The 27,835-nt window shown below is 38.4% G+C and overlaps 1 protein-coding gene across 8 annotated transcripts in view; it reads right to left on the reverse strand.

The window, feature by feature from the left end:
- Nucleotides 1-27,835, reverse strand: part of Sytl5 (synaptotagmin-like 5) — a 241,446-nt gene that overhangs the window by 37,120 nt on the left and 176,491 nt on the right. For 6 of the 8 annotated variants that reach the window (XM_063279914.1, XM_039099627.2, XM_039099626.2 and 3 more), the window contains 6 exon segments: nucleotides 24,336-24,470; nucleotides 15,155-15,296; nucleotides 9,836-9,965; nucleotides 7,326-7,432; nucleotides 2,707-2,796; nucleotides 1,871-1,936 (listed from right to left, as the gene is read on the reverse strand). In XM_063279914.1, the coding sequence (XP_063135984.1) occupies nucleotides 1,871-1,936; nucleotides 2,707-2,796; nucleotides 7,326-7,432; nucleotides 9,836-9,965; nucleotides 15,155-15,296; nucleotides 24,336-24,470 (670 nt within the window). 8 annotated transcript variants of the gene reach the window in all.

Consider the following 27,835-nt stretch of genomic DNA (forward strand, 5'->3'; position numbering starts at 1 on the left):
TGCAACATGAATTTTAAACTTTAACTACATAACAAATTACCTGAGGATCATTTTTAAATGGAGATTTAGTCTGGGATAGTCTGGCATTTTAAAATGTTGACAATCAGCTAGGAATTAAAGACCCAAATTATGTGTGTTTGTATCCCAGAATACTACTGTAAATTCATGGGCATATCATTGAAAATTTGAAAGGAAAACACAGCACCCATCAGACATGATACAGAGGAGGCAAGGTACTTACTAGCAGTTTGCAGTGTTATTATGAATTCCTATTTGTGATATGCTGAGCTTTTGATAATTTCTTCAACCTAAAACAAAATTTCATTACACACACACACACACACACACACACACACACACACACACACATATAATACATGTTCATCATCTCAGAACTTAGGAGACAGAGCCAGAATGTTATTGAGTTTTCTAAAACACAATGAACTGTCTCAAATACAATGAACCAAGCCAAAAAGTCAGAAACAAAATGTTAATGTTGAATGGTGCTCTGGCTGGTTTTATGTGTCAACTTGACACAAGCTGGAGTTGTCACAGAGAAAGGAGCCTCAGTTGAGGAAATGCCTCCATGAAACTCGGCTGTAAGGCATTTTCTCAACTAGTGGTCTTGGGAGGAGAACCCAGTCCATTGTGGATGGTGCCATCCCTGGGTTCTATAAGAGAGCAAGCTGAGCAAAGCAGGGGAAGCAAGCCAGTAAGAAACATCCCTCCATGGCCTCTGCATCAGCTCCTGCTTCCTGACCTGCTTGAGTTCCAGTCCTGACTTCCTTTGGTGATGAACACCAACTTGGAAATGTAGGCTGAATTAACCCTTTCCTCCCCAACTTGCTTCTTGGTCATGATGTTTGTGCAGGAATCGAAACCCTAAGTCAAATGGCAAGTGAACATGGTAATAGTTGTGAGATTCTAAGATATGACGCACTATACAGTACTCAGCAGGTTCACTGATCCCATTAGGAGTAAGTAACAGAATGACTTAAGAACAGAATAAAATGTTTACCTGAATTATTTTTTCAAATAGTTATTAAGTTCAAAAGAGATTATTAAGTTTTGGGGAAAATGAGACCGTACTTTTAACCTAGGAGTTACATGAGAGAATAACCAAAATGTTAGGAACTCTATAAACTGAGAAAGTTTGGGATCCAAGGTTTTACAGTAGTGTTAATCCATGGACAATGCCATGTTTCAAGTATTAAGAGTGTCATGAATCACTCTCAACCATATTACAGAAGGAAAAGCTCTGGTTCACTAATCTGTTAGCCATAGCAAGTCATGGAGGAAAGGTCTGGGTTTCTAGTCAAATGTCCTGTAGATCACAGTCACTACAACTGACTTTTTCAACACATCCCATCCCTCTGTAGCTATATAATCAAAGAGGGATGAGGGCATCCTATGATTAGAAGAAAATTTAAGAAGTTACAAAATCCGAGACTTGGGAGGATCTAACATAATTATGACAATTGTACTGCTAACAACCCCTTTTTTGTTTATCAAGAGATGGTTGCAACTTAAAATGGGGATGCTTGGGGTTGGGGAATTAGCTCAGTGGTAGAGCGCTTGCCTAGCGAGCGCAAAGCCCTGGGTTCGGTCCCCAGCTCTGGAAAAAAAAGAAAAAAGAAAAAAAGAAAAAAAAATGGGGATGCTTACGTGCCTTTTGCCTGGTACTCAGACCATCACATTTACTAAACTAGAACACTGCAGATGTGTTAGCTCATAAATTCCTTCCAAAGGGAGTATCTGGCTATTTACAAGATAGAAAACAGGTAGAACTTTTCATCCAACCATATTTCCCAAACGACGGAACTGGTGCAGCATGGCTGGGAAGAAGGAAATAACGAAGGTGAAAACTCACAGTGTCTGAGTCAGCATCAGGCACATGTAGGTAGCTCCTCTTCCTATCAGATCCTGCTTGGGAGCTCTTTAAGGATGCCAGCCAATGACCAAAAGAAAAGGCGTATTAGAGCATAGAAATCAGAGGAGCAAAGAAATGCACAGATAATAGAACTAGATACAATGACATGCGGGTTGGTAGGAGCCTGTTCTCAAGGGAGATCTTCAATTCAAGGTAAGAGCAGAATTTTCCCTGCAGACAGGCGGGGTGCTCTAGAGAGGATTTTGTTTGTTGTTTGCCTACGTGTTTGCTTGTTTTGTTTGTTGAGTAGGAAAGGAAGCTGAGTAGGGGTGTGTTGTAGTAGTATGGTTGACAGGAGTGTAGAGAGCAGTTGGGGTGCTGAGAGAATGGCAGGAGGGAAACTTATCAACAGAACTGGAATAGTCTGTAGGCTTGAGATGACTGGACATTAAAGTAGAAAATGAAGACATTTAAGAATTTCTTCAGGTATTTATGAAACAATTGAGTATGTTTATAGGAGTACAAAATGACTCAGACAACTGTCATTGGTCATATCATGGTATCTTCTTCACCACTTAATTCTTTATGCTGGGAGTCTTCAAACTCCTCTTATCCAGTTCTTTATAAATGGGAATGAAGTGAGTTCCAAAGCTGTGTAAGGATCATGGACAAAGAAGTAAGGATGTAGGAATCAGAGTAGAGGGTAAGTTGTTTTGAAGGCATGGAGAAAGCAGGAACCTACAATAGCTTTGGACATACGATCATACCTTCCCATTTCTTTTGAAAAGGTACTGGGAATGAACAAGAGAAAGAAAGATTCTGTTAAGAGTGCTTACAGTTGACAGGCCACTTGCCAGACTGTGGGTATTTGCAGAAAACCTGGAGGACACTAAGTCCACACCATCTTCTGTGTCTTCTAAGGAATTCTAGGAGAGGAGGAAAAGACAATGCCTTAGTTTATTTCTATCCTAGGAAACTTTCTTTTACATGAAAAAAAAAGATTTATTTCACAGATACTCAGAAAATCAAGGAAAACCAAAGAAATCAACTCTCAGGTTTAGGTTTTTGTTCATCTCAATTACCAAATCAAAGAAGTAGACAGGGCCAGGGCATTGTGGGTAGTCTTTTTTCCTAGTAATGCTTGCTTGATGGAAAGGACATAAAATTTAGAATGGCACAGAACTGGGTTTAATTCCTACCTCTCTGGTCTCTGAGGCAATCCAATTTAGATAATACACTTAAGGTATTTTTACATAAAACTTGCCCCACCCTATACACACTTTCCCTCACACAAACTCTCCCCATCTCTCCAGTCTCTCTATCACCACCTCTTTGTTATCCTTTCTTCCTTAGCTGGAGAACTTTTTAGCAGTATGTTTTTACCATGAAAATTCATAAATTATTTTTAACATTTTTGATGCTTAACATAACTTCTACAAGATCGGTGATCTTCACTGATATGCTTTTTAAAAAAAAAACAGAATTTAAAGACTTGTTTAATGCGTCTTAAGTTTCATTAGTACACATTTGCATTTGCTTTTAAAATGCTTTGCAACCATTCCAATTTCTTTCTTTTTATAACTATATTTGACCTTAAACTGTCAATGTGGGCTTTTGTTTGGTAAATCTTAGAGGCCATGTTATCTTTAAATAGGATCATTTTTAAGTTCTAGGTTTAAAATAGTTTTCTTTCAATACTTTCAAAATATTACTGTTTTCATCTTGAACTCAGTATTATCATAGAAAACTGCTATTAATTTTATTCTTGTTTATTTGTATAAAACACAATTTATTTCTGTACATTTAAAGACATTTCTCTTATATTTGATATTCTTTGATTTTAATGTTTTTAGGTGTGAATTATTATTTATCATCTTGGATACTTTCAAACTAGATATTTCTTTAAAGTATGGCAAATATATCCTAATTGTTATAGCCACTGTATTTTCTTATATGTCCTATTTTGACCATGCGATTGAGCAGCAGTTACAACACAAACTTCTAGTGTTCATGATTTTTTTTACTTTCTTGTGAAAATAGATTATGAAAAATGTCAAGGATCCATATGACATAGGACTAATCCTTCAGCCTTACAGCCTTTTACACAAAATAGTATTTTTTTTCTGGGATCATTGCACGTTAATACAAATTTCAGAATTCTCATGTCCATTTTTACAAAATATCCTAGTTGAGTTTTGATTGGGATTGAATCCATAGATTAACCTGGAAGGAGTTTTTACCTTAAAAACATAAAATTTTCTAAACTATAAACAGAGTATCTCTCCATTTAGTCAGGCCTCTAATTTAGTTCAATATTTTTTAAGCCACAAAGGACACCTTATGCATTCAAAAACACACTTCATTTTCTACCTTTTTTCAAGTATTTTTCATATTATTATTGGGATTACATTTGCAACTTGATTTTCCAGCTGTTTACTGATAAGTATATAGCATATAATTGGATTTTTATAAATAATCCTATATCTTAAGACCTTGATGAATTGACTATAGTCATATCATATTTTTATATCATTTAGGATTTTCTACATATTTATCTAAAAATAAATGAAATGAAGATTCTACCTTAAACCCATCAGAATGGCTAAGATCAAAAGCTCAAGTGACAGTACATGCTGGCAAGAATGTGGAACGAGAGCAACATTCTTCCTTTGCTGGTGGGATTGCAAACTTGAACAACCACTCTGGAAATCAGTCTGGAGATTCCTCAGAAAAGTTCTACCTGAAGATCCAGCTATATTGCCCCTGGACATATACCAAAAAAATACCACACCATACCACAAGGACATATGCTCCACTATGTTCACAAAAGCTTTATTTGCAAAAGTCAGAAACTGGAAACAACCTAGATGTCCCTCAACCAAAGAATAGATATTGAAAATGTGGTACATCTACATAATAGAATTCTATTCCCCTATTAAAATAAGGATATCATGAATTTTGCAGGTAAATGGATGGAACTAGAAAATATCATCCTGGCTGTGGTAACCCAGACCCCAAAGGACATGCATGGCATGTACTTACTGATAAGTTGATATTAGCAATTTAGGATACCCATGATATCCCACAGACCCAAAGAAGCTAAACAAGAAAGGGGAATAAAACAGTCATAGGAAGCAGAGGGGGGAAGGAACTGGATAAGAGAGTGGAGAGGGAGAAGAACGGGAGTTCGGTATCAGGTGTGGGTGGGGAGAAACAGAAGAGAGGGCCAGTGGGCCAGGAGAATGAATGGAAATCTGCAGCGTCCAGGGATGAGGGTGGTGGGGGTGGGGGAGAATCTAGTGCCAGAGACCTAGGATTCAGGAGGCTCCCAGCAGTCAATGCTGGTGACCTTAGCCAAGATGCATAACAGTGGGGTGGCCCTGAAGTGGCCACCTCCTGTAGCCAGGCGAGGCTCCCAGTGGAAAATAAAGACACCAACTCACCCACCAAACGTTTGTTCTAAAATCCGTCCCGTTTAAAGAAATGCAGAGACAAAAATGAAGCAGAGACGGAAGGAATGCAACCAATAACTGCTCCAACTTGAGGCCCATCCCATGGGCAAGCACCAGTCCTTGGCAACTATTATGCCTGCAGACAGGAGCTTAGCATAACTGTCGTCTGAGAGGCTCCACCTAGCAACTGACTGAAATAGATGCAGAGACCCACAAGCAAACAGTGGGAGGAGTTCAGGGCTCCCTATGGAAGAATAGGAGAGGATAGAATCTCCACAGGAAGAGCAGCAGAGTCGACTAAACTGGACCCTAGAAGACTCTCAGAGACTGAACCACCAACCAAAGAGCATACACTAACTGGACTGAGGCCCCTGTCACACATATAGTAGACATAGAACTCAGTCTCCATGTGGGTCACCCAACAACTGGAACAAAAGCTATCCCTAAAGCTGTAGCCTGTCTCTGGAATGTTTCACAATCCGGCTGCTTTGTCTGACCTCAGTGGGAGACGATGTGCCTAACCAACCAGAGTTGATGTGTCAGGATGGGGGATAACCACGGGGGTTCTACCCTCTTAAATGAGGAGGGGGGCTGGGGAGAGGGACTCTGTGAAAGGGGTACTTTGGGGCAGGGCAGCATTTAGGATGTAAAAAAGTAATAATTTAGTTAATATATATTTTTAAAAATCGCAACCTAGAGAGACAATCTACAATTTCATTTTCAGTGTTATTTTCTTTGTAATGCCCATTTGTTCCGGTTATTTCTCTGGCAACTTGAGGCATGCTAGGATTGCCTAGGTAAAGAGAATCAGATGAGAGAATGTCCCTATCAGATTGGCCTGTGGGGCATTTCCTTGATTAATATTAATGTGGAAGGGCCCAATTCACTGTGGGTCTGATGTGTATAAGAGAGCAGGCTGAGAAAGCCATTGGGTAACAATGCAGTAAGTAGACCCTATTGTCAATTCTAGTAGATTTCATTACTAAATTATCCAGGGCTTTCTGAGTACCAAGTTATATTTAATATTTTATACAAAACTTAATACTTATAAAAACATTTCTATTTTATCTTACACACTTTCCAAACCTCAAGAATATTATTAGTTAATAATGGCAGTGAAAATCCATATTGTCTACTATGTTGGAATGGAAATGGATTAATAATATTAACATTTAAAATAACATATACTGAGATTTTTAATATTTAATACTTGAAATCATATTTAAATGGCTCTTATCAGTTTTAAAGTAGAATTTTATAGGCATGACTAAATTTTATCAAAAGTTTTTGGCTTCTTTAAAACATGTTTTAAAAAATTAAAAAATATTTTTATAATGTTATTTCATTTTATATATTTTTTATTTATTTTTTGGGGGCAGAACTTTTCTGTGTGACAGCTATAGAACTCATTCAGTAGACCAGACTGGCCTCAAACTCACAGAGATTTGCCTGCCTTATCACCCTCCCAAGTGCTAAGATTAAAGGCATAGGCTACCACCATCATCCAGATGGAGATGTATATATATATATACATATATATATATATATGTATATGTATATGTATATGTATATGTATATATATACTTTTTAGATTATGGCTTATGGATAATAGATAGATTATAAATCATGAGTTATGGATAATAGTTTATATAGCATATAGCAAATACCACACACCACATATCATATTATATTATACATATTATATATTATTACTTTTATTTTTATCTATTTTATTTAATTCATTCATTTAATGCATTTTAACACACTGCCAAGTAACTTTATATTAAGTTACATGTATATATTCATGAAGTACTTTTACTTGCAGTATAGTTTTTATTTTTTTAGGTATACTGTTTTAGTTTCTCTCATAGTTGACAGTGAAAACTACCAGAATGACACACTGTATATCTTCATTTTATTCTCACCTAAAAGTGCAAGTGCTTGAAGCAAGATCATGCTCTCCTTTCCATGTGTTATTAAACTTTCTTCTACATCCAACTTACCAAGTCTTTGTCTAAAGCCCCAGGAACAGATCTGCTTCTTATGCTTGAAGTGTCCTCTAAGTCTTCTGCAAATGACTCACTCAAATCTAACTCAGATCGACTCCGCTCTAGAGGGAGAAAAATGAAATGTAGATATGAATCATCTTATCAGTTTATTTCATCATCCTTCTGCATTTCCATTGCATTAAAAAAGCAAATATTTCAGTTTTACATGCAGACAGACAGACACCCACACCCACAAACGGGGGGGGGGGGGAGAGAGAGAGAGAGAGAGAGAGAGAGAGAGAGAGAGAGAGAGAGAGAGAATATGAATATAGTGTCATGGAAACCAAATATCCAAGCTCATAAACTTCATGCTGTTTTTCATTTGGCCTTTGATCGCAGGGGTTTAAGTGCTCTGTTATAAAATCCAAGGGTAGCTTTAAGCTGTTTAAAAATTCTGATTTATTCCTTCCTAAATAATAAAACCTTTCATAGATTGGGTCTTTAAGCTACATGAGAAAAATAATCACTTTTGAAGAGAATTCACTGTTTTCACATTTGACATAAAATGAAGCCAACCAATCAGAAATTTCCATTTTTAAATGATATGACTTCTTTTCATGCAAAAGGGAATGACTATAGAAAGACTGAGAGGTTCTGTTCCTTCATCAATAGAACATCTTTATTTCAGTTTTTAAAGTCTCAGTAAACAAATGATGTGCTTCTCAACAATGCTGTAGACAGCTACCAAGTCAGGGCAGTTTCCTTGCACAGAATATGTCTGTTCTAAAGCCCTGCTGAGACAAATAATGTTGCTCATAGAGGAGAGAGATGGGAAATAACAATCAAATACTTGAGCTGGAAATAGCAAATGAAGTGATGTAGTGCTTAGTTTGGTGCCTAACAGAGTACACAATCAGGAGTCCTGGAAGATATGGCATAGAAGCTAAACTTATGATGTTAAGTTCCTAAGCTACACTAATATCTTTTCATTGAATGGGTGAATTTCTTTGCATTCTTTTTCTTTTAAAAGTATATTTATTTAGCATGTGTTCCAATCATGTGTGTCATAACACAAGAGTGGAAATCACAGGACAGCTTTTGGGAGTTGGTTCTTTCCTTTTGTCATGTGAGCCCCAGAGAACTGAACACACACAGGTGGTCAGGTTTGGCAGCGAGTGCCTTTACTCACTATATCATCTTGCTGGGCTACTTTCCTAATTGTTGAGAACAAGTATCTTAGAGGGCAGGGTACAAAGTGCCACACAAGTACATAGGTACCCCCACAAACGTGCAAAAACATGCACACACAAACCATTTGAGAGCCTGCTACCTAGAAGTGGCTTCCTTGAAATTCAAGTTATAAGCTAGAAAGAACCTAGCCTTGGGCTACATGAAGACATTGTTGTTGAGCAACACATAATGATTTAATATTGAAGGTTTAAGTATGAATTTAGCTCAATATATGGCATATAAACTTACAATGGTGATATATTTCTCTGAAGAATTTTCTTATAGGTAATAAACTATAATATAAAATTCATATGAATAAAATTCTTCTCACTAATATCTTTCATATGTGTGCTGGCTAGATTTTTCTTTAAGTATCATAAACTTTCTTTTATTGAGATGATATTGTACTTAGTTATTTTTGTAATAATGTATTTAATAATACATACATACATTGAGATTATACTATAATTACATAATTTCCCCCTTCCCTCTCGTCCCTCCAAACCCTCCCATGTACACCCCACCCGTGTTCTGCTGTTACTGGGAAGAGGGAAGCTCAATTGAGAAAATGCTCCCATCAGATTGGCCTGTCAGGAAACCTGTGGGCCATTTAAATTCTTGATCAATATTAATGTGGAAGAATGGAGATCACTCTGGACAGTTCCACCCTTGAGCAAGCGATCCTGGGATACCTTAAAGCAAATTGAGCAAGCCATGAGGAGGGAGTCAGTGAACCACACTCCTCCATGTTCTCTGCTTTAGTTGTAGCTTTCCCTTCATGATTGACTATGAGCTATACAAAGAAATAAACCCTCTCTTCTCCAAACTGTTTTTGGTCATGGTGTTTATCCCAGTAATTAAAAGAGAACTAGGCCAAGCTATTTACAAGTAGTTCCAATTTAAAGGATGGAAAAATGTGTCTGGGTATATGGAATGCCCAACCATTTAATATATTGAAGCATCAGTCCCTTGATCTGTAGGTGAGGGTTATTACATGGCATATGAAATGTACATTAGAACTATTTGTATCTTCTATACTGACGATCTGGTGTAGCTCTGAACCTTAGCAACGACTTATGACAAAGCCATATACTCAATAAGTACATTTTTCATAAATGCAGTGGCTCAAGGCATTACTTGGGACCACCTTTAGAAAATGCTATTGCATTGGACGATTACTATAATGGATGACTGTTTTTGCAAGTCTAAAAAATCCACATAAAACAGGAAATTTAATCCGATTTAGTCTTTTATTACAGTACATTCAGTAGAGCACTTATATCATAACTACCCACCTGAGGACAGCGAGGTACCAGACACTGCTATGGAAGGTGTACCAGACGTGTTCCTGCGATGACTCTTTGTGAGTTCCTCAGAGATGCTTTCAATGGTAGCCAAAGCCATGGAATTTTCAAAACCATGTTCCTTCCCACAAAGAAAAAAAAAATAAAGGATCATTATACTGACTGATTTCTCTTAAAACATTTTCATATACGTATACTTTAGTATAAAGATATGTGTATTATTTGAAGAAGGAATGAAATAACATTCGAAGGACCTTTATCAGAAGCCTATATATCAAAAGTTACCATATAAAATTAAATCCAAGAAGGTTTCAATTTAACATGAAATATTTTTGATTTTTTTGATTCATAAAACTAGTGATATTTGATTAGCAAGAAAGATTGTATAGGAACTTCCAATCTTACATGGAGTAACAATGAGCCCTAGAATTGTTTGGTCTTGTGTTTGTCTTCTGTATAGCTCTTCTCCAAATAATACACATACTCAACTACCCTGCTGTGGTTTGTATAAAGACTATTTCCCCAAGGTCCAAACAAGGGGTTCTTTGATCTTTAGGTGAGTCATATTGGATGATGATAGAATCCTTTTAGGGGTGTGCCAAGTAGAAGGTTTTAGGTAATTGGCAACCATGAGGTGAGCAGCTTTCTCTATAATGCATTGCCTGCCATATTCAGTTTTAGTATTTGTCACAAAGAAGGGTATTTTTCTTTTCTTCTTAAACTTTTTCTTCTTTTTTTCTTCCTGTTTTTTTCTGACTCAAAACCTCAAGAACTGTAGGCTAAAGCAAAATTTTATTTTTAAATTGTTGCATCTCAGGCATTGTTGCAATAATGGAAAACCAAGCATTTAGAGTTTCATACACACACACACACACACACACACACACACACACATATATATATATTAGTTTTGTGTCTAGCTAGAGCAGTGGTTCTCAGTCTTCCTAATGCTGTGACCCTTTAATAGAGTTCCTCCTGTTGTTTTGACCTCCAACCATAAAATTATTTTTGTTGCTACTTCATAACTGTAATTTTGCTATGGTTGTGAATTATAATGCAAATATGTATTTTCTGATGGTCTTAGGAGACCCCCATGAAAGGGTTGTTTGATCCTCCAAGGGGTCCGTGATCCACAGTTTGGGACCCTTTGAGCTAGAACCTAGAAAGCTGACTCACAGATAACTTACTTTTTCTGCCAAAATTTAAAATAAGACCTTGTCACCTTTTCCATCTACAAGGCTAAGTGATCAAAATATAGTCAGTTACAGGTATGTTGAAATAAAAATGCCATGCATAATATCTAGCAATGTTTATAAGAATGGAGACTAGTAAGGAGTAGGTGAAGTGCTGAGTGAATGCGTTGTTTGACATGAGAATGTCCACATCAAGTACATGCCTCATCTGTGTGTGTGTGTGTGTGTGTGTTTGTGTGTGTGTGTGTGTGTGTGTGTGTGTGTGTGTGTGTGTGTAACTTACTGAGTTCATTTAGCATTGTTTATGTATACATGTACCCAGTGCTGACCACTTGGGATTCAAAAAGCTACGCAGGAACACAGCTTTAGAGGAAACTGATTGTCCTCAGCAGCCATGATGTTGAAATCACATAGGTACATTTTGTCTGTCATGTCTAGTGCGGACTCTCTAGCTAAGCTTTATTTAACATTAAAAAAAAAAAGACTCGTGGGCTTCTAGGTTAAGGTTTTAAATGCCCATGAAAATGGCACCATGGTGTGATAACTGTTAAAAACCAAGGGAGATTTAACCATTTTTCCTGTATAAATAGCGCCTACAGGGTGAGTTCGCTCCTACTTGCCTGACATCTTAAGACATTCAGGAATACTTTAATAAAACCTCCACAGATAGGTTTGCCTCTTACTTCCTTAGCATGCTAATCAATTCAGCCCCGGTAGACTCTATTTATTATTTCATCATTTTCAACATCTAAGACCTATAGCAGAAAGTATATTTCTTCTAATTGCTGTAATTAGCATAGACTTGTAAAGTTTATCCAAAGTATGACAGAGGTCAAATAGATGAATTAGTTTAGGTCTGTTTTCAACAGCTCATTAGAGGACATGGAAGTTCTCTAATGAAGCAAGACTAAGCTCCTTAACTAGCAATTACGATGATGGAAAAATTTTCCACAGGTGATGTGGTGGTATCATTAATAGTGAACATTAATAGGTCACTTAACATTATATAGTCATTAGCATGTAACATGCTCTAGAGCAGTGGTTCTCAGCCTATAGGTTGCGATCCTTTGAGGTGCTAAACAACTCTTTCACAGGGGTTGTCTAAGACTACCAGAAAATACAGATACTTATGATTCATAGCAGTAGCAAGTTACAGTTATGAAGTGCAATGAAAATAATGTTATGGTTGGGGGTCACCACAACATGAGGAACTGTACTAAAGGGTTGCAGCATTAGGAAGGTTGAGAGCTGCTGTGCTAGAGGTTCAGGTGAAGCATAACATTAGTAGTTATTAATACAGCACAAAGATATTCATTTTCTAAAAGGTTTTTGTTTATAGAAGAAATTGTGACCTTTGCCTCTCTCTCTCTCTCTCTCTCTCTCTCTCTCTCTCTCACACACACACACACACACACACACACACACACACACACACACACACACTCGTACCCATGCATATATGTCTTTCGTCAGGAAAACAATGTGATTTATGAATTGCTTTTCTGTCTTAGTAACAAGAAAATATTTTCTCTTTTTTCCTCCTAGAAAGCACTTGCTTAGACCAGCTAGAATACAAGAGTAAGCTCTACACCATTACTGTCTGGTCAGAGCAAATATCCCAACTTCATTGTAGGAGTTTTATTTGGACAAAATTGTTCTTTCCCCTCAAATAATACCTGGGATGATGGGATGATAGACCATCCTTGCCTTGAGATGGATCAAACTAGATTAACTCATGCCAACTGGACTGGCAGTCAGCTGCTACTCACTGCACAGGTACAGCAGTTGACAACTTTTTTGAACATTTTAATATCATAATAGTTGGTAAATATTATCATTATTTCCAGCCCCCCCCCCGACCTTCCTCATACTTTCTCCCAGTCACAGGTTTCTTTATAAGGAGTACAAGGTCCCCGAGCCTTGTAAAGTGTCTTCTCACTACCAGCGCATAAATACATTAAATATCATTCCTTGTTAGGTTACCAAAGAAGGAAATATAGCCATCAACAATCTATGTACTTTTCTGACTGCTGAACAGCATCAACTTGCTGAGCTTGGTATAAATATGTATGAAATTCAAAATGTGCCTTTTATCTGAGGAAGTACAATGTAGGCTTTCTTGAAACAGATCAATCACTGTCCAAACGTCTTTTGATTCTTCCTCCAAAGTACTGAAACAGTCTGATTGCTCCCTACCCTCGCTGCTGCTGCCTCCCTGATCCCAAGCCTCTTCTAATGGCTGCAGTAGAACAAAGGCTTCCTAAATGGTCTCTCAGTGGTCTGTACTTCACTCAGCTGTTCCTCATCAGCCCCATCTCGAGATCTTGCCTAAACAGATGGTTAAATCATTTTGCTCTGTTACTTGAACCCAACAGTCTCACCTATCTCACCAGACTGTGAAGCAGTTTTCAAGGACCTTGTGACTCATGAGTTCTCTGAATTCACATGTGAGCACTCTTTCCTCCATTCAGTAACAGAACTACACTGGCTTTCAGTTTTCCTTCAGCAAATTGGGCATGTTTTCACCTCAGGTTCTTTTTGCTGGTAGGAGCAGCTGACTGCCAGTCCAGTTGCCATGAGTTAATCTGGTTTGCTCTCGAAGCAAGGACGGTCTATCTTCCCAGGTATTATTTGAGAGGAAAGAACAATTTTGTCCAAAGGAATCCCGTACAATGAAATCGGGGATATTCACTCTGACCAGACAGTCATGGTGTGAGGCTTTGCTCCTCTATTCTAGCTGGTCTAAGCAGGTGCTCTCAAAGAGGAAAAATAAAAGAAAATAGCTTCTTGTTAATAAGACAGAAAAGTAATTCAGAAATCATGTTATTTTTCTTATGAAGGGCATATCTGTGTTCAGATAGTTTACAAACTATTTAAGCTAGGGCAGTGATGTTCATCTGCATCGTTACCATTGTCTGTCTGGAGGACGCTTTGCCCAAGCATTTGTATGGCTAATTCTTTTCACTTATTTTCAATCTTTCCTCGTCCAGGGTCTTTCAGGAGGTTTCACTTCACTAAATTATGGTTAAATCAAAGTTCATTATATGAATCACTAATCATTGAAGTTCATATATTAAGATTTCTTAATTCCTTAAACCCTCAAACATGTCTTCTCATCCTTAAAGTTCCTTTGTCTTTTTTTACAGGACACTGCTGAGTGTCATAGTTTACCATGTACCAGTTCTCAAAGTCATTCCCTGTTCATTTGAACTTCATATCCTTTAGCAACCTCCCCACTCCCTTCTTACATTTCTCCCAAGCCCTGAGATTTGGACTCTGCCCTGTCCCCCACCCCCTGCTAAAGCACAATAGGCATGAGCGTGAGGGGACACACCATCCCACTAGCCCTTCCAGCCCTGCTGAAACTGATCAGTGTACCTTGTGCCACAATAATAAAACATACCGTCATTCCAAAAAAATTTCTTAAATATAGATGCCACCAATATTGAATTTCTTGCTTAATAAAAAAGTCTAATAGATGGTAACTTAATTCCAAGAAATTGATAAAAGAAAGTATTATTCGGAAATACTTGGTGATTTTTTTCCTTAAAAGAAAAAATGTAATACAAAAGATCATTTTTCATATATGTGCATATTGTATGTTTGTGTACATATATATATAATAATAATTAAGTCTTAATTATGTGTCTGACCTCTCATTTTGAAGAAAGAAAAACTATAAAATGATTTTAAGGTTCTACTTTTTCTGACTATCAATCAGCTTAGAAAAAGTTAGTACAGCTAATTTGCAAATATGTCCTCTGGGAAGTAACACAAAGGATGGAAGTCAGAGTGTCCATCCAACTCTTTTTTTTTTCAGAGCTGGGGACCAAACCCAGGGCCTTGCGCTTGCCACTGAGCTAAATTCCCAACCCCAACTAACTCTTGATATTTGTTTAAATCACACGGACATTTAAACAGCTGTCATATGACACCACCTTTAAAGCCTGGCTTCCCCTTTCTTTTTGATTTATGGTTTCTGGGTCAACGCTAAGGATATATTTCATTTAACAGCATAAGCAGCAGGCTCTGACATACAGGGAATTTAAACCCAGGCATGGGTGGTAGTATAGCCAAGTCCCAGAGACTGAGTGTCTCTTCACAGTTCTTTACTTACTCTGCTGCTGATGGAGGTCACACTACGAGCACTTGGGGCTGGTGACCTCTGAGTAACTGGGATTCCACCATTGCTGCAGCTGCCTTTTGGTGCTCCTCGTCCAGCCTCCTGGTCAATGAGATCTGATGAAGTGGTACTTCCCCTAAAAGAGAGGACAAAGCACATTCTGACTTTGAAATCAGCCAAGGACACTGGCTAGGATGTGTTTAGGAGGAAAATGAAGAGGGACACAAACCACACCACTTCACTAGGACCACACTGGAGCTGCTCATCAGTTTTCAGGATACCTTCCTTAAAGACCTGCAGAACTTCACTAGGTCCCATGCCCCACATCCTGACTCGTCTAACTCCATTATCTTTTATTAGCTTCACCTTACCTTTCAGACTTTATTTCCCAGTTTTCATGAGCACTCTGACCAAAAAACTGACCAAATTGACATGCACATTTGCTTCCTTTGTTCCCACCTCTTTTTCATTCTTTATCTATATATCTGTGTGTATTGTCTGGCACCCTAATTCCTGTGCATTTGTCAGTCTTGAAGTTATTCTTATAATTGTAGGCTGTTATCTCCAGCATCCTCCTTGGTATGGAGTCACTCAGTTACACTTAATCAATGGTTAGAAATTAGAGTTTCGTTCTTAGTCTGACTTAAGCTATAAAATAGTGACATGGAGAGTATATTGATAGAAATTCTGTGTCACATCTTTTTGTTAGCACGCAGCATCTCTGGCCTCCTCTTTCTAGAGATAACTCCAAATTTCAGCGCTATGGACATATCTCAGAACAGTTTATGGCCATGTTTGTTGGGTTTGACAAAAACCATATTGTCTGATTTAATCACTTGATGTAATTTACAAGTTTAAGTTTTAGGAACAATTTTCCTAAACCCTCCTCTATTGGGCACTGCATTTTGACAACAGTTTAGCCACATGCATACGTTTCCACATGCTTCTGCTCATCTCTAAGAGATCCTACTTAGTTTAGTAGACCAGCCACCCACTCAATAAAGTGTCTGAACCACAGGTTGTTGATCCTCACAACACTCTAGAAACACCTCTCCCTACTACTTTTGGAAGAAAAACCCACCTCCTTTAAAATATGTCTAATGATGATGAATCTCGTAAAAAAGAGGTTAAGAAATTACAACCAAAAGGATTCCTGTGAATAATTCTGCTTCTATCTGTGTTGAAGGTCTTCCCAGATATAAGCATTTTTGACAAAATTTCCATCATGGTTTCAGTAAGTCTGAAAGCGAAAGCCCTAGCACTGCAGAAGCTCAGATAGCAGTTGGTTAATCAGAGCGATGACATTTAACAGGCTACCCTGTAATAAGGAGACGATTCTTGAGATCCTAAGTCAGCTACTAGAAATTATTGTTGGCAACAGCATGGGCTCAGAAATGACATACACTTTCACATTTGTCCTTGACATTTACTGTAAATGTCTCAACACATTTCCTTTTTGCTTGATTAGACTAAGGAAAGGTTCAGTCTAAAGAGGCACAGAATTTTAAATACTTAGGTGTCAAGTGTTTTCGATGTTATTTAAATATGACACAAATACAGGAACCTTTGCCACTTAAATAGGAAGAGGATGATAGCATCTGTGTCAAATTTGGAAAAGTTTGAAAGCCAACTATGAAAGCTCCATTTTTTGATTCTGATATCATGTTACCATGATTTAAATACATTTTAGAAATTAGTGGCAACAAATGTTCAGGCTAACAGAGTTAAGGGGAAAATGGCAAGAAAGAGATACATTTGACAGGGTCTGTGGGCTTAGTTATACCAGCTTACTGAGAAACACATTTTTTTCTAGATTAGACCAGTCTTGTCTATTTTAGTTCATGAAATATACTTTTTTTTCCTTTTTTTCGGAGCTGGGGACCGAACCCAGGGCCTTGCACTTGCTAGACAAGCGCTCTACCACTGAGCTAAATCCCCAACTGAAATATACTTTAAAAAGCCTACACATTTGTTATCTCTAAATCCATGATGTTCCCAAATATTGATGATGCTCCTGAGATGTCTACATTTCTGTTTAGAGAATCCAATGATAAGAAGGAGAGATATTACAATTTAGTACATTGTCTTTCTGGTTTATATAATACTCTCATGGGAGTGGTATCTGGGAAATCACTTTCTGGTACTCTCCCCCTTTCTAGAATGGCAGACAATATTGAGTCTGAAGTACCTGGTTAAATGAATGTGTCCAGAGGACACAATTAATGTGAGAGCTTCTAATATTGAGACCAAGGCATAATATATGGTACTATCCAGAGAGTGCAGGGTATTCCTTCCAAGTTTTATACGCTTTCCGAACTTCTTTTAGTTATTTCAAATACAAAATGAATGTATAGGAAAGATGCAGGAAGAAATTATAGCTGTAGAATTAAATAAGTCTGATAAATGAGACAGAAATATCAAAAGATAAAAGAGGAAAAAGTTAAGTACAGTTTTTTCCCCTAGTCTTTGGTGACCCAAAATGCTACATCTTTAATTTTTCTCATGTGAGATAAGCCTTGACCTCTTGTGGCACATCTGAAACCTCACAGCAGACACTTTAAACATGTGATCTAAAAATTGGCATAATTTAAAACTGCCTAGGAGGTTCCAATGCACAGAAAGAGCTGGAAAACATTGTGGTAAACTGCTCAGTGAGTCCATTTATCTGAGACATGTGTCCACTTGCATTCATCCCTTTCCATGGAGCAGCAAGCTTCCTATTTATCATAGTGCTCACAGGAAAAGCGCTGAGCAGTCCTCATGGCAGCTGTGATAAATGAAGATAGATTTTCTGGTTTAGTAAGTGACTAGGAGATACTAAGATTCAGCAAAATGGTCTGCGGATTGAAATTTGCCCATATACTACTTTTGTGGTTAGCAAGCTAAAAATAATTTCTCATTTTAGATTGGTGATAAAAAACAAAGGTATCTTATGATACATAAATATATGAACTTACATTTCAATATCAATAAATTAAATGGTGTTAGAAAGATCATGCATACCCTTTTGTTTATGAATTGTCTGGGCTGCTTTCTTTCTCCAACCAGAGAATTGAGAAGTTGAGATGGAGAATTTATGGTTCACAAAGCCAAACATATTAGTTTGAATATATGACACCATTCATAGAGATATATAAACATACAGATATGTATGTCTGCACTTTAAAAAAACTCAAACTATTTTAAGATGCCAACACATTCTGGAAGAATTTGTTATAAATGGGTTAGAAACACAAGTGTCTGGTACAGAGCATTTGTAGAATTTTAGACCTCATTTGTCTCCTGCTGGTAAGTATATAGATAAATCCATATTTCTCTCTGTGCTCTATCATTATCCTCGTTTTGGTACACCAGAATTCTGTCTTCCTAAGCCCTCAAATGTGTGATAATGTGCTTTAGGCTGTTCATGACACTTTGTGGCTTTGATTGCCTATCCCTTGTTTCCATTAAAGGAGGATGTACTTATTCAAAAGGAGTTAAAAATAGAAAAATAAGAATTAGTAGATCTGAATGCTAGAGTAATGGTAGTAGAAAGCTTATGGTAATATTGAAATAATAACTGATTTGACATAAGGTCCACTCCATAAGATAGAAATAATCCCTGGCATGGCTTGAGTGACCAAGGACCAGAGAGTAGACAACCCAGGAACCTGGGGTAAACCAAATACTGCCTGTCTTTAAAAAACTAAAAACAGAGTGATCAAATAACTCCTAATAATATTCTGGTATGCCCATTGGTCAGTGTCTTATTCATTCATCATCAGAGAAGCTTCCTCCTGCAGTAGATGGGAAGAAATACAGAGACCACAGGCAGAGTATGGCTGGGTGGGGGTTGGATGTGCATTGTGAGTGGAGTCTGGAGGTCCGTAGGGAATCTTGAGTATCAGTTTTCAGGTGTCATTTACCTGTCTTTGACACACAGTCTCTAGGTGGCACTGAACCCACCGGGCAGGCTAGTCTGGCTGGATATGAGGTCCCAGGCATAAACCTAGCTCCTTCCCGTGTGCTGGTATATTACAAGCATTTAGCACAGTTGCTTGATATATTAAAAGTAGAATACCAATATGGAACTCAGTGGCTTTATCCCCAATGCTCACAGGTCAATTTATAGAATAAATTTCACATGATTTTAGAGATACAATATATGTGAACACAATTTTTAAACCCTGTGTTTTTAAGGAGTTTGCTGAGCAAATTATAGTGTGTTGTGTAAAGAAAAGATGGGGAAGGCTAAGAAACCAGTATTGACTCTGTATGTGATCCTGACTCCAACTAAAAAATATTATCATGGAGGGGATGCTGCCTACCAGAAATCTCAGTTCCAAAGACGATAATAAAAATCCTACTTAGGACAGGAAAGTATTACTTATAATGAAAGTACAGCTAGTATTGTATTACATCATATGATGGATTTAAGAAACTTACTTTCCCCAAATAATATACATATGGAAATAGAGATGTTTTTAAATAATGGAGATAAAACCACACCCTATTTCTAGGAGACCACGAAACACAGAAAAGTGGGCCTTGGAATAAGGATGTGGTTAGCAAAGGGCTGGATTTAATGGTGTCCTCTGTTTTTGGTTTGGAGCCAGGGAAAACAGCTTGTAAAACTTCACAGACAGTGTGACCATTAATAAAATTAAAAGAATAATTTTAGTGTGTGTGTGTGGGGGGGGTCAAAGAGGAAGGAAGAACAACTAAATGGATGGGTATGATGGGATGCAAGGGTTCATGGTAACCACACCCTCCAGTAACATGAACAAAAAGCTGCCTAGAAATATAGCTTCCCCCCTTCACCCACTTCTACTACACAACAGATTTCAAGTGTTCTGTGTTTTTCATATGATAAGGAGATACTGCTGGTGTCCCACCTCGGCCTACTACTAGTTCTACATACTTCTCCTTAGTTTCTAAGAGCCTTTCTGATGCTGCTTTGTACTTCATGCCTTTAAGAATTGTCTATTGTGACTACAACTACAGATCCAGAAATGCCTCGGAATTTTTTTTCCCTTCTCACCTACATGGTAGAAAACTTAGATAAAATACAGATAAAATTATTAGTTAAATCTGAATTTCATATAGAAAAACTTCATTAAGAATTAAGTCTTTTAATATTTCACTGTGCATGCTTATACTAAAAATATGATCTCAGATTCTTATTTATCTGAATACCCTTTATCTTTATTTGTTAAGCAAGGAAACCCTGCATAGAGGAATTCATAGTCAGTGACTGACTTAGGTTAGAGTTAAATGGCCTGACGCCTCCTAAAGCAAAGGGCCACAGTTTGTATTCCTAAGACCATGGCTGGGGTCTCAGACTCAGTCTAAACCTGACCTACATCATTACTTAGGCTTTCCATTCTCTCTTCTACCCCCTCTGTTTGTCTTGAAATCACTTGGGTTAGAGGCTGGGGGATGGTTTGAGGGTTGAGAGCACTTCTGGTTCTTTCAGACAACCTATGTTCACTTCCCAGCATTCCCATGGCAGCAGCTTACAACACTTTGTAATTCCAGTTTCAGAGTATTTGATGCTCTCTTCTGGCCTCTGTGGGCACCAGACCTACTTGTGGTGCAGAGAAATACAAATCAGGCCAAACACCCATACACATAAAGTAAATTTTAAAAAGTCAAGTCCATTGGATGATAAATGACTTACATGAACCTTTGTCTGGAGGTCTGTTTCTGATAGAGCATAGCGACCACTCACTAGAACCTAGAAGGAATCTGGAATAGTTGCTGTGAGTAGTATCCCATTTATTACTGGCAGTGGACAACCTTTTAAAAACTACCCTTTGTTTCATATGTCCAGTTCCTAGCAACAAGTGAATAGCCATTTGCTATGCTCTCCTGAAAGGCTGCTAAGCCCTTCCTATCCGGTTTATACTTCTCTAGCTTTGAAACGACCTGAAAGAAACAAATCCATCAGGTACCTGATAAAACATCATTTCCACTCATACATGATGTAAGTTTTTAAAAGGAATGTCTTAGCTCAGCTGCTCCAGGAGAAGACCAATAAACAATGAAGAAATAATATGCTTTATCAAGAAAAAAGAATGATTGCTAAGCTGGGTCAGGTCATAAATGGAAGAGATGAGCACAATTCCTTTAGATGATAGTTAAAAAAAAGGAGAGCTCTGCTACCTCAACATTTTAAGGAAGCACTTGGAGCAAGAGAGTAAAGCTCGTTATAGCAGTCCATTAGTGAGTCATTCCCAAGGTCAACACAAGAGGACAGTTTGCTCTATGGATCGTTCGAGCATCTTCATTTTTCTTAATAGGAAAGCATTGCCCTTGACATGCAAGAGCCAAACAAGGCTGACGACAATATTGAAATTGCGTACAAACTATTCTAGCTATTCACAACTGGACAAACAACTGTGCTAGGAAGCTAGGATGTCACCTTCTATAATAGAGAGCTTCCAGCAATGACAGTCCCACTTAGGAGGCCGGCTACTGAGATTTTGACCATGCCCCAGTGCGATACACAAATGAGACATAGTGTTGCTAGAAGGGAGGTCACAAGAGTGGAGGTTAGACAGGGAAGGATTTGAAAGTAAATGTGATGGGGGCATATGAGTCAATTAAAAAATACATTGGAACAAAAAGGAGGACATAAAAGAGGTATCTTGGAGAGGTTGGAGGTAGAAGTGGGGATTGAGTATGATGCAAATAGATTGTATGCATGTATGAAACTTCCGAAGAATAAATACAAATAGTTTAAAAGTCTATTTACAGTCTGTCTTTCAGTTTATAATTACAGGAAAATCTTGTGTCAAAACATCAGTATTGGATAAAACATGCCCATATGGTATTACTGCTTTGTAATTACTCATGCCTAGCAACAGAGAAGACAAAAGACACAAACTCAGGGAAAATGATTTTGGAATAACAGCATAAACACCTTGATCATTTGGAGACAGCTGCTTGTCCTTGATGAGATAATATAAGTCAAATAATCCAGTTTCCAAATGCAGTTTTGCTTGACAGGCCTGGGATTCTCTGTTTTCTTTAAACAAGGAACTTATTTTTCTATACTGTCCCTCTTACAATGCTAGCCTGAAGAATAAAACAATATGATGGTGCTGGAGCGATGGTTCAGGGGTTATAAACTCTAGCTTCTCTTCTAGGGAACCCAAGTTGGATTTCCTGTGCCCACATGGCAGCTCTGAGCTGCCTGTGACACCAGTCCCAGGGAATCCAGTGCCTGTTCCAGACTCAACGGGTACTAGTCATGCATCCAGTGAACATTCATACGTGCACCACAACACCATGTACAGAATAATAAAAGTTAAATCTATTAATAAAAAAATAAAACAAAATGGCTCAACCGCAGGGTTCCAAAGAGGTTGAGAAAAAGAGACCACATAGCTTTGAACACCTTTCATCTCTGCTCAGAGCCAGGGAAGCAAAACAGAAAGATAAAACTGAGATTCATTCTCTCTCTCTCTCTCTCTCCCTCTCTCTCTCTCTCTCCCTCCCTCTCTCTCTCTCCCTCCCTCTCCCTCTCTCTCCCTCCCTCTCTCTCTCCCTCCCTCTCTCTCCCTCTCCCTCTCTCTCCCCCTCTCTCTCTCCCTCCCTCTCTCTCTCTCTCCCTCTCCCTCTCTCCCTCTCTCTCTCTCCCTCTCTCTCCCTCTCCCTCTCTCTCTCCCTCTCTCTCTCTCCCTCTCTCTCTCTCCCTCTCCCTCTCTCTCTCTCCCTCTCTCTCTCCCTCTCTCTCTCTCCCTCTCTCTCTCCCTCTCTCTCTCTCCCTCTCTCTCTCCCTCTCCCTCTCTCTCTCTCTCCCTCTCTCCCTCTCCCCCCCCTCTCCCTCTCCCTCTCTCTCTCTCTCCTCTCGACATGTTACCATCATGTAGCCACTGATGGCCTTTCACTCATTATGTAGCCCAGGCTATTGTGAAACTCGCAGCCATTGTTCTGCTCTCTCAACCTGGAAGGTGATTTGACTGATATGCAGAAGCAAGCCTGAGTGAGGGTCTGAAGAAAGAAAGTTAATGACAGCAGCGTAGATGGGAAGCCAAGTGAAACTTTTTCAAGGACAAAGATGCGTTGGTTATGTTTTAATCACACAAGGATATCTGCGTTTTTGAATGTTTGGAAAATCCTGTACACAATACTGATCCTCTGACAGTGGATAATAAAATGGATAATAAATGACTTCTTTCTTACATATTTTTCTCTATAATATATATACATATATATACATATATATATACATATATAGAGAGAGAGACATATAGAGGAATTCTGGAGAAGAAATAAAACTCATATAGTCAGTTACCATAACACTAATAAAAATATCAATAGTCAAAAGAATATCTCTTCTCCAGAAAACTTCTGGCCTATATAATAGATTACAACTTGTGAGGTGTTTGGCTTCATACTCAGCACCACAGTGAGGAAAATGGGGCAGGGCTATAAGAAAAATAAACTTCTCCTTGTAGAACCTAAGGAGAAGAGTGGAAAGACTAGCAAGGATTGCTATAGCCAGAGCACCCAAAACCAAAATGGAGTTAACATGTGCACAAATCAATGTATCATGAGAGCAGACAATTTTTTCTTACCTTTAGCTTTGATAGTAACAAAAATGAGGCCTGACTTATGCTAAAACAAGACAGTCAATCAAAAGTGATTGGAAGTGACTATGCTCTGGGCTATCCTCACTTTTTCTCTTTGCTTCTCCTGACAAGTGATGACATTATTCACAAGACAGTCTCACTTGACCCATCTGGAAATCAGAGGCAGTGGAACAAGAAAGAAATGGAATTACAAAAAAAATTCTCCGGGGCATCACAGATGATGACATTATTAATGTTTTTTGAAAGCTGCAAGGAGTGGATCTGACACTTAGAGGGTTTTGTTTTAGAAGTTGAAACAGAAAAAGATTAAGAAATGGATAAAAGAAATTACTGCCATGTACCTCTCTGTTCGAACTATAGCCCCAACTCCCCAAATATGAGGTTCTATTATTTCAGATGACATAAATCTTTCTCACAGCTGTAACTTGAGAAAGCAGGTTTCCTATAACTGAAAAATTTCTTCTTGCCTTTGTGTGGCATATGTTAGGCACTCTCTGTGTGCCAAGCCTTTGCAGAGACTTAGACTCCCTACATGGGTGGAAAATCGTCAACTTAATTCCCAGAGTGTGCCATTGCTCAATTTGCATGTCTCTTACCTGTCTGAGCCAGAGACCGACTTGAAACTCTGAAGATTTTGATTGTCTAGGTCCAAGCTATAGCTCCTTCCACTTTCAGCTTTTGGAGTTTTGATTTCTCCTCTGGTTGCTGATCTGAACTTGCTAAGAAGAAAACTGGAAATAAACATGAATTTGAGAACAAGATAAGAAAACTCTATCATTATACCTGTATGCTAATGCACCTGTAAATCCCCATTAGAGGAATTTCTGTTTGCAGTAGATAGTGATTAATATAGACACATAACTGGGAAAGGCACAGAAAATATTAGACTGTAGAATGCTTAGCCCTAAATGGGATATAAACACTGCACCACTCCTCCCTTGGGGTCATTGCAGAAGAGGAGACAGAAGACTATAAGGGACAGAAGTGGTGAACAACTGCAAGGGAAACAATATCTTCTGGACACACATGAACACATAGTGGTTGTGACAGCATGTGGAAGCATCCAAACAAAGAAAAATAAAACATGTCCAGGGACTAAGCCACTACCTAAAGACTATACATGGACTGAACCTGGACTCTGACCTCATAGGTAGTAATGAATATCCTAGTAAGAGCACCAGTGGAAGGGGAAGCCCTGGGTCCTGCTAAGACTGAACCCCCAGTGAACTAGACTGTGGGGGGAGGGCGGCAATGGGGGGAGGGTTGGGAGGGAAATTCCCCTAAGGAAGGGGAGGGGGGGAGGGGGATTTTTGCTCAGAAACCGGGAAAGGGAATAACACTCGAAATGTATATAAGAAATACTCAAGTTAAAAAAACAAACAAACAAAAAAAAAAAAACATGTACAAGTCAAAGTCAGACGAATTCCCAGTGTGGAGATGGGAAATGGACACTAAATTCTACTACCTCTACTCCTACTAGTAGAACAATTGCCAATCTCGGGGGGGGGGGCAGAGTCAGTTTTCTCTAAGGATGTAGCCGCTGGTAAGTCACCTGTATTAAAGTGGAAGTCCACATATCTAGGAATCTTTAGATGTCGCAAATATGTCTTGATGGATTAAAAAAAAAAAAGGAGGGTCTGGAGAGACAATGTAACCAGTACGATCACTGGTTGCTCTTCAGGAAGATCTAATCTCAACTCCTGAGGTGGCTTGCACAGTGTGTAAGTCAGTTCTGACACTCTCTTCTGGCAAACTCGGGTACTAGGCACACACAGAGCATGTTTAGCCAGAAAAAGAACAGAATTTGATTCCCCAGTACCAAAGTGAATAATAAAATAAGATTTATAGTTTTTGGATCAATAAATGATTGTTTAATAAAAGAGCAGGGCTGGGGGTTTCTTGGGAGTTGGGTGCGAGTCCCTCTAGTTCCCCATCAAACCTACTACTTGTTCATAAGCCAGGTTTCTGCCCCTGTTAAGGAAAAGACTCTCTAGTTTGGAAACTCATCAGTGCCAGACGAGAGAGGGAAGCATGTTCTGTGCTGGGACTCTGCAAGAATTCTGAATTAGGGGATTGCATATAACTTGCACAGAAAGGAAACCATTTTCTGGGATGAACAAAAGTGGCAAGTTAAAGCATAGCTGGTAGAGTGGTGACTACCTTTCTCATTGATGGAGCCCAAAACAACTCTGGAAAATGAAAGCATAGGCTATGTACGCTTTCTGTTCTTATTAAACATGCTTTGTATCACTGAGCTACACTGTAAATGGCATATCTTTTAAATCTATTAGTTCTTGAATAGGTTCATACAATGTATTTTGATTACATTTACTTGCCCAACTTGTCACCAATCCACCATCTTCCCTTCCCCTTTGACCCAAATTTGTGTTCTTTCTCTCTAGTTCCAGCTCTAGTGTGCTCTCTCTCTCTCTCTCTCTTTCTCTCTCTCTCTCTCTCTGTCTCTCTCTCTCTCTCTGTCTCTCTCTCTTCATATGTGTATATATGTGAGTGTGCACGCATGTATGTGTGTAAATTCTTTGTACATTCTTTGATGGAATCGCCTTTATATTTTTTGGCATATCTCCTGTGGTAATGAGGTTTATCCAATGAAAGCTCTTGTACTGAGTGAAATCTGATTGCACTACCACTTCACAAAGTTACTTGGAAATTAAACAAAAACAACTTTTGAGGAAATGGAGTTCAAATCCTCGTCCAGGATCTTAAGCACACTAAACATGGCTGTTTCTAAATACATTTAAATATGGTTGGCACTAAGTGGACTCCGATGTTTATTAATAATAGCAATAATTTTACAAAGAGCACATCAAGTATAGGAGGAGCTCTTGAGAGAGTTGGAGGGAGGTAGTATAGATAGATAAGATCCAAGTGTATTATATACAGATTTGAAATTTTCAAAGAATAAATAAAAATGTTAAAAATAACAACGTCCCAGCTGTATTCTTTAGCAAGACGATGCTGGGTGCAACTGTTTCATTTATTTTATATTCAACAGAGTTCTATATGAATAAATGGATTCCGAAGGTACTGACATAATCTTAATAGAATCTGCTAAGTTGTCTCTGCTTCAAAGGACCCTGACAAAATGTCACCGTTAAACGTCAGAACCTTCATTCTACTGGAAAATTATATTTGGGGTGAGGATGCTGCTTAATATAGTGTCAGTCTTTGCTGCTTGGAGAAGCACTTTGTACATGCTCTTGCCTCTCCACTTTTTAAAGTGTCTCCTCTGCTCAGAATCACCTCTTCTTCCTTTCCATAGCCTGAACCTGATTCATTCATCAAGGTGCTTGCTATCTGATGTGTGTGTGTGTGTGTGTGTGTGTGTGTGTGTCTTGATGTCTCTTATAGCACCCTCAAAGCAGCTATTCTCTAATATGTGACATGCATTGCAAATGACATCTCTGTGACTTATTAACACATCGTTGTTTTTAGAGAGAGCTCAATAGTAGAACTACAGCTGCCAGTTTTGAGTTCTAGCTGGGCTCAGCCCAGTGCTATGGTGGCTTGAATGATTCAGGATCGATGCAACTCATTATTTTTGTCAGTTCCTGTTTTCCAGCTCCAACATTCCTTATTTGTGTGACCTCATTCTGTGACACTTGAATCAAGTTCTGAAAACTATAGCTGTTAACAGAATCAGTAGGCTGTGAGATCCTCATTTAGTCAATCCATTGATTCTTTCTAATGAGTTAGGCACCATGTTAGATGTCTGAACACCAAGATAAGGAAGCCCCTGGGAAGCGCTGAAAGAACGTACTATTAAGTGAATGTATATTGGGGAAGCAGAGTGCAAGGTCACAACAGATGCTCATGCACAAGGCATTGTGGGAATCCCAAAAGTAAATGCATGAAATAGGATAGGAGGAGGGATTAATGTCTAGGATAGGAATTTGAGAAATTCTAGAATACTGTTTGCATTTATCTCTGCTAATTAGTAAACAGTGGTATTAGTTAGTTTGAGTTACTTTATGCTTTTACTTCATTCAGAACACAGGAAAAAAATCACTTTTACTAGAGCTAGCTATAAGCTCAGCCACTGTCAGCATTTCATGTTGGTTTCTGCTAAGAAGACAAT

This window comes from Rattus norvegicus, chromosome X (assembly GCF_036323735.1).
Source record: "Rattus norvegicus strain BN/NHsdMcwi chromosome X, GRCr8, whole genome shotgun sequence".
In the NCBI taxonomy this organism is placed as follows: Eukaryota; Metazoa; Chordata; class Mammalia; order Rodentia; family Muridae; genus Rattus; species Rattus norvegicus.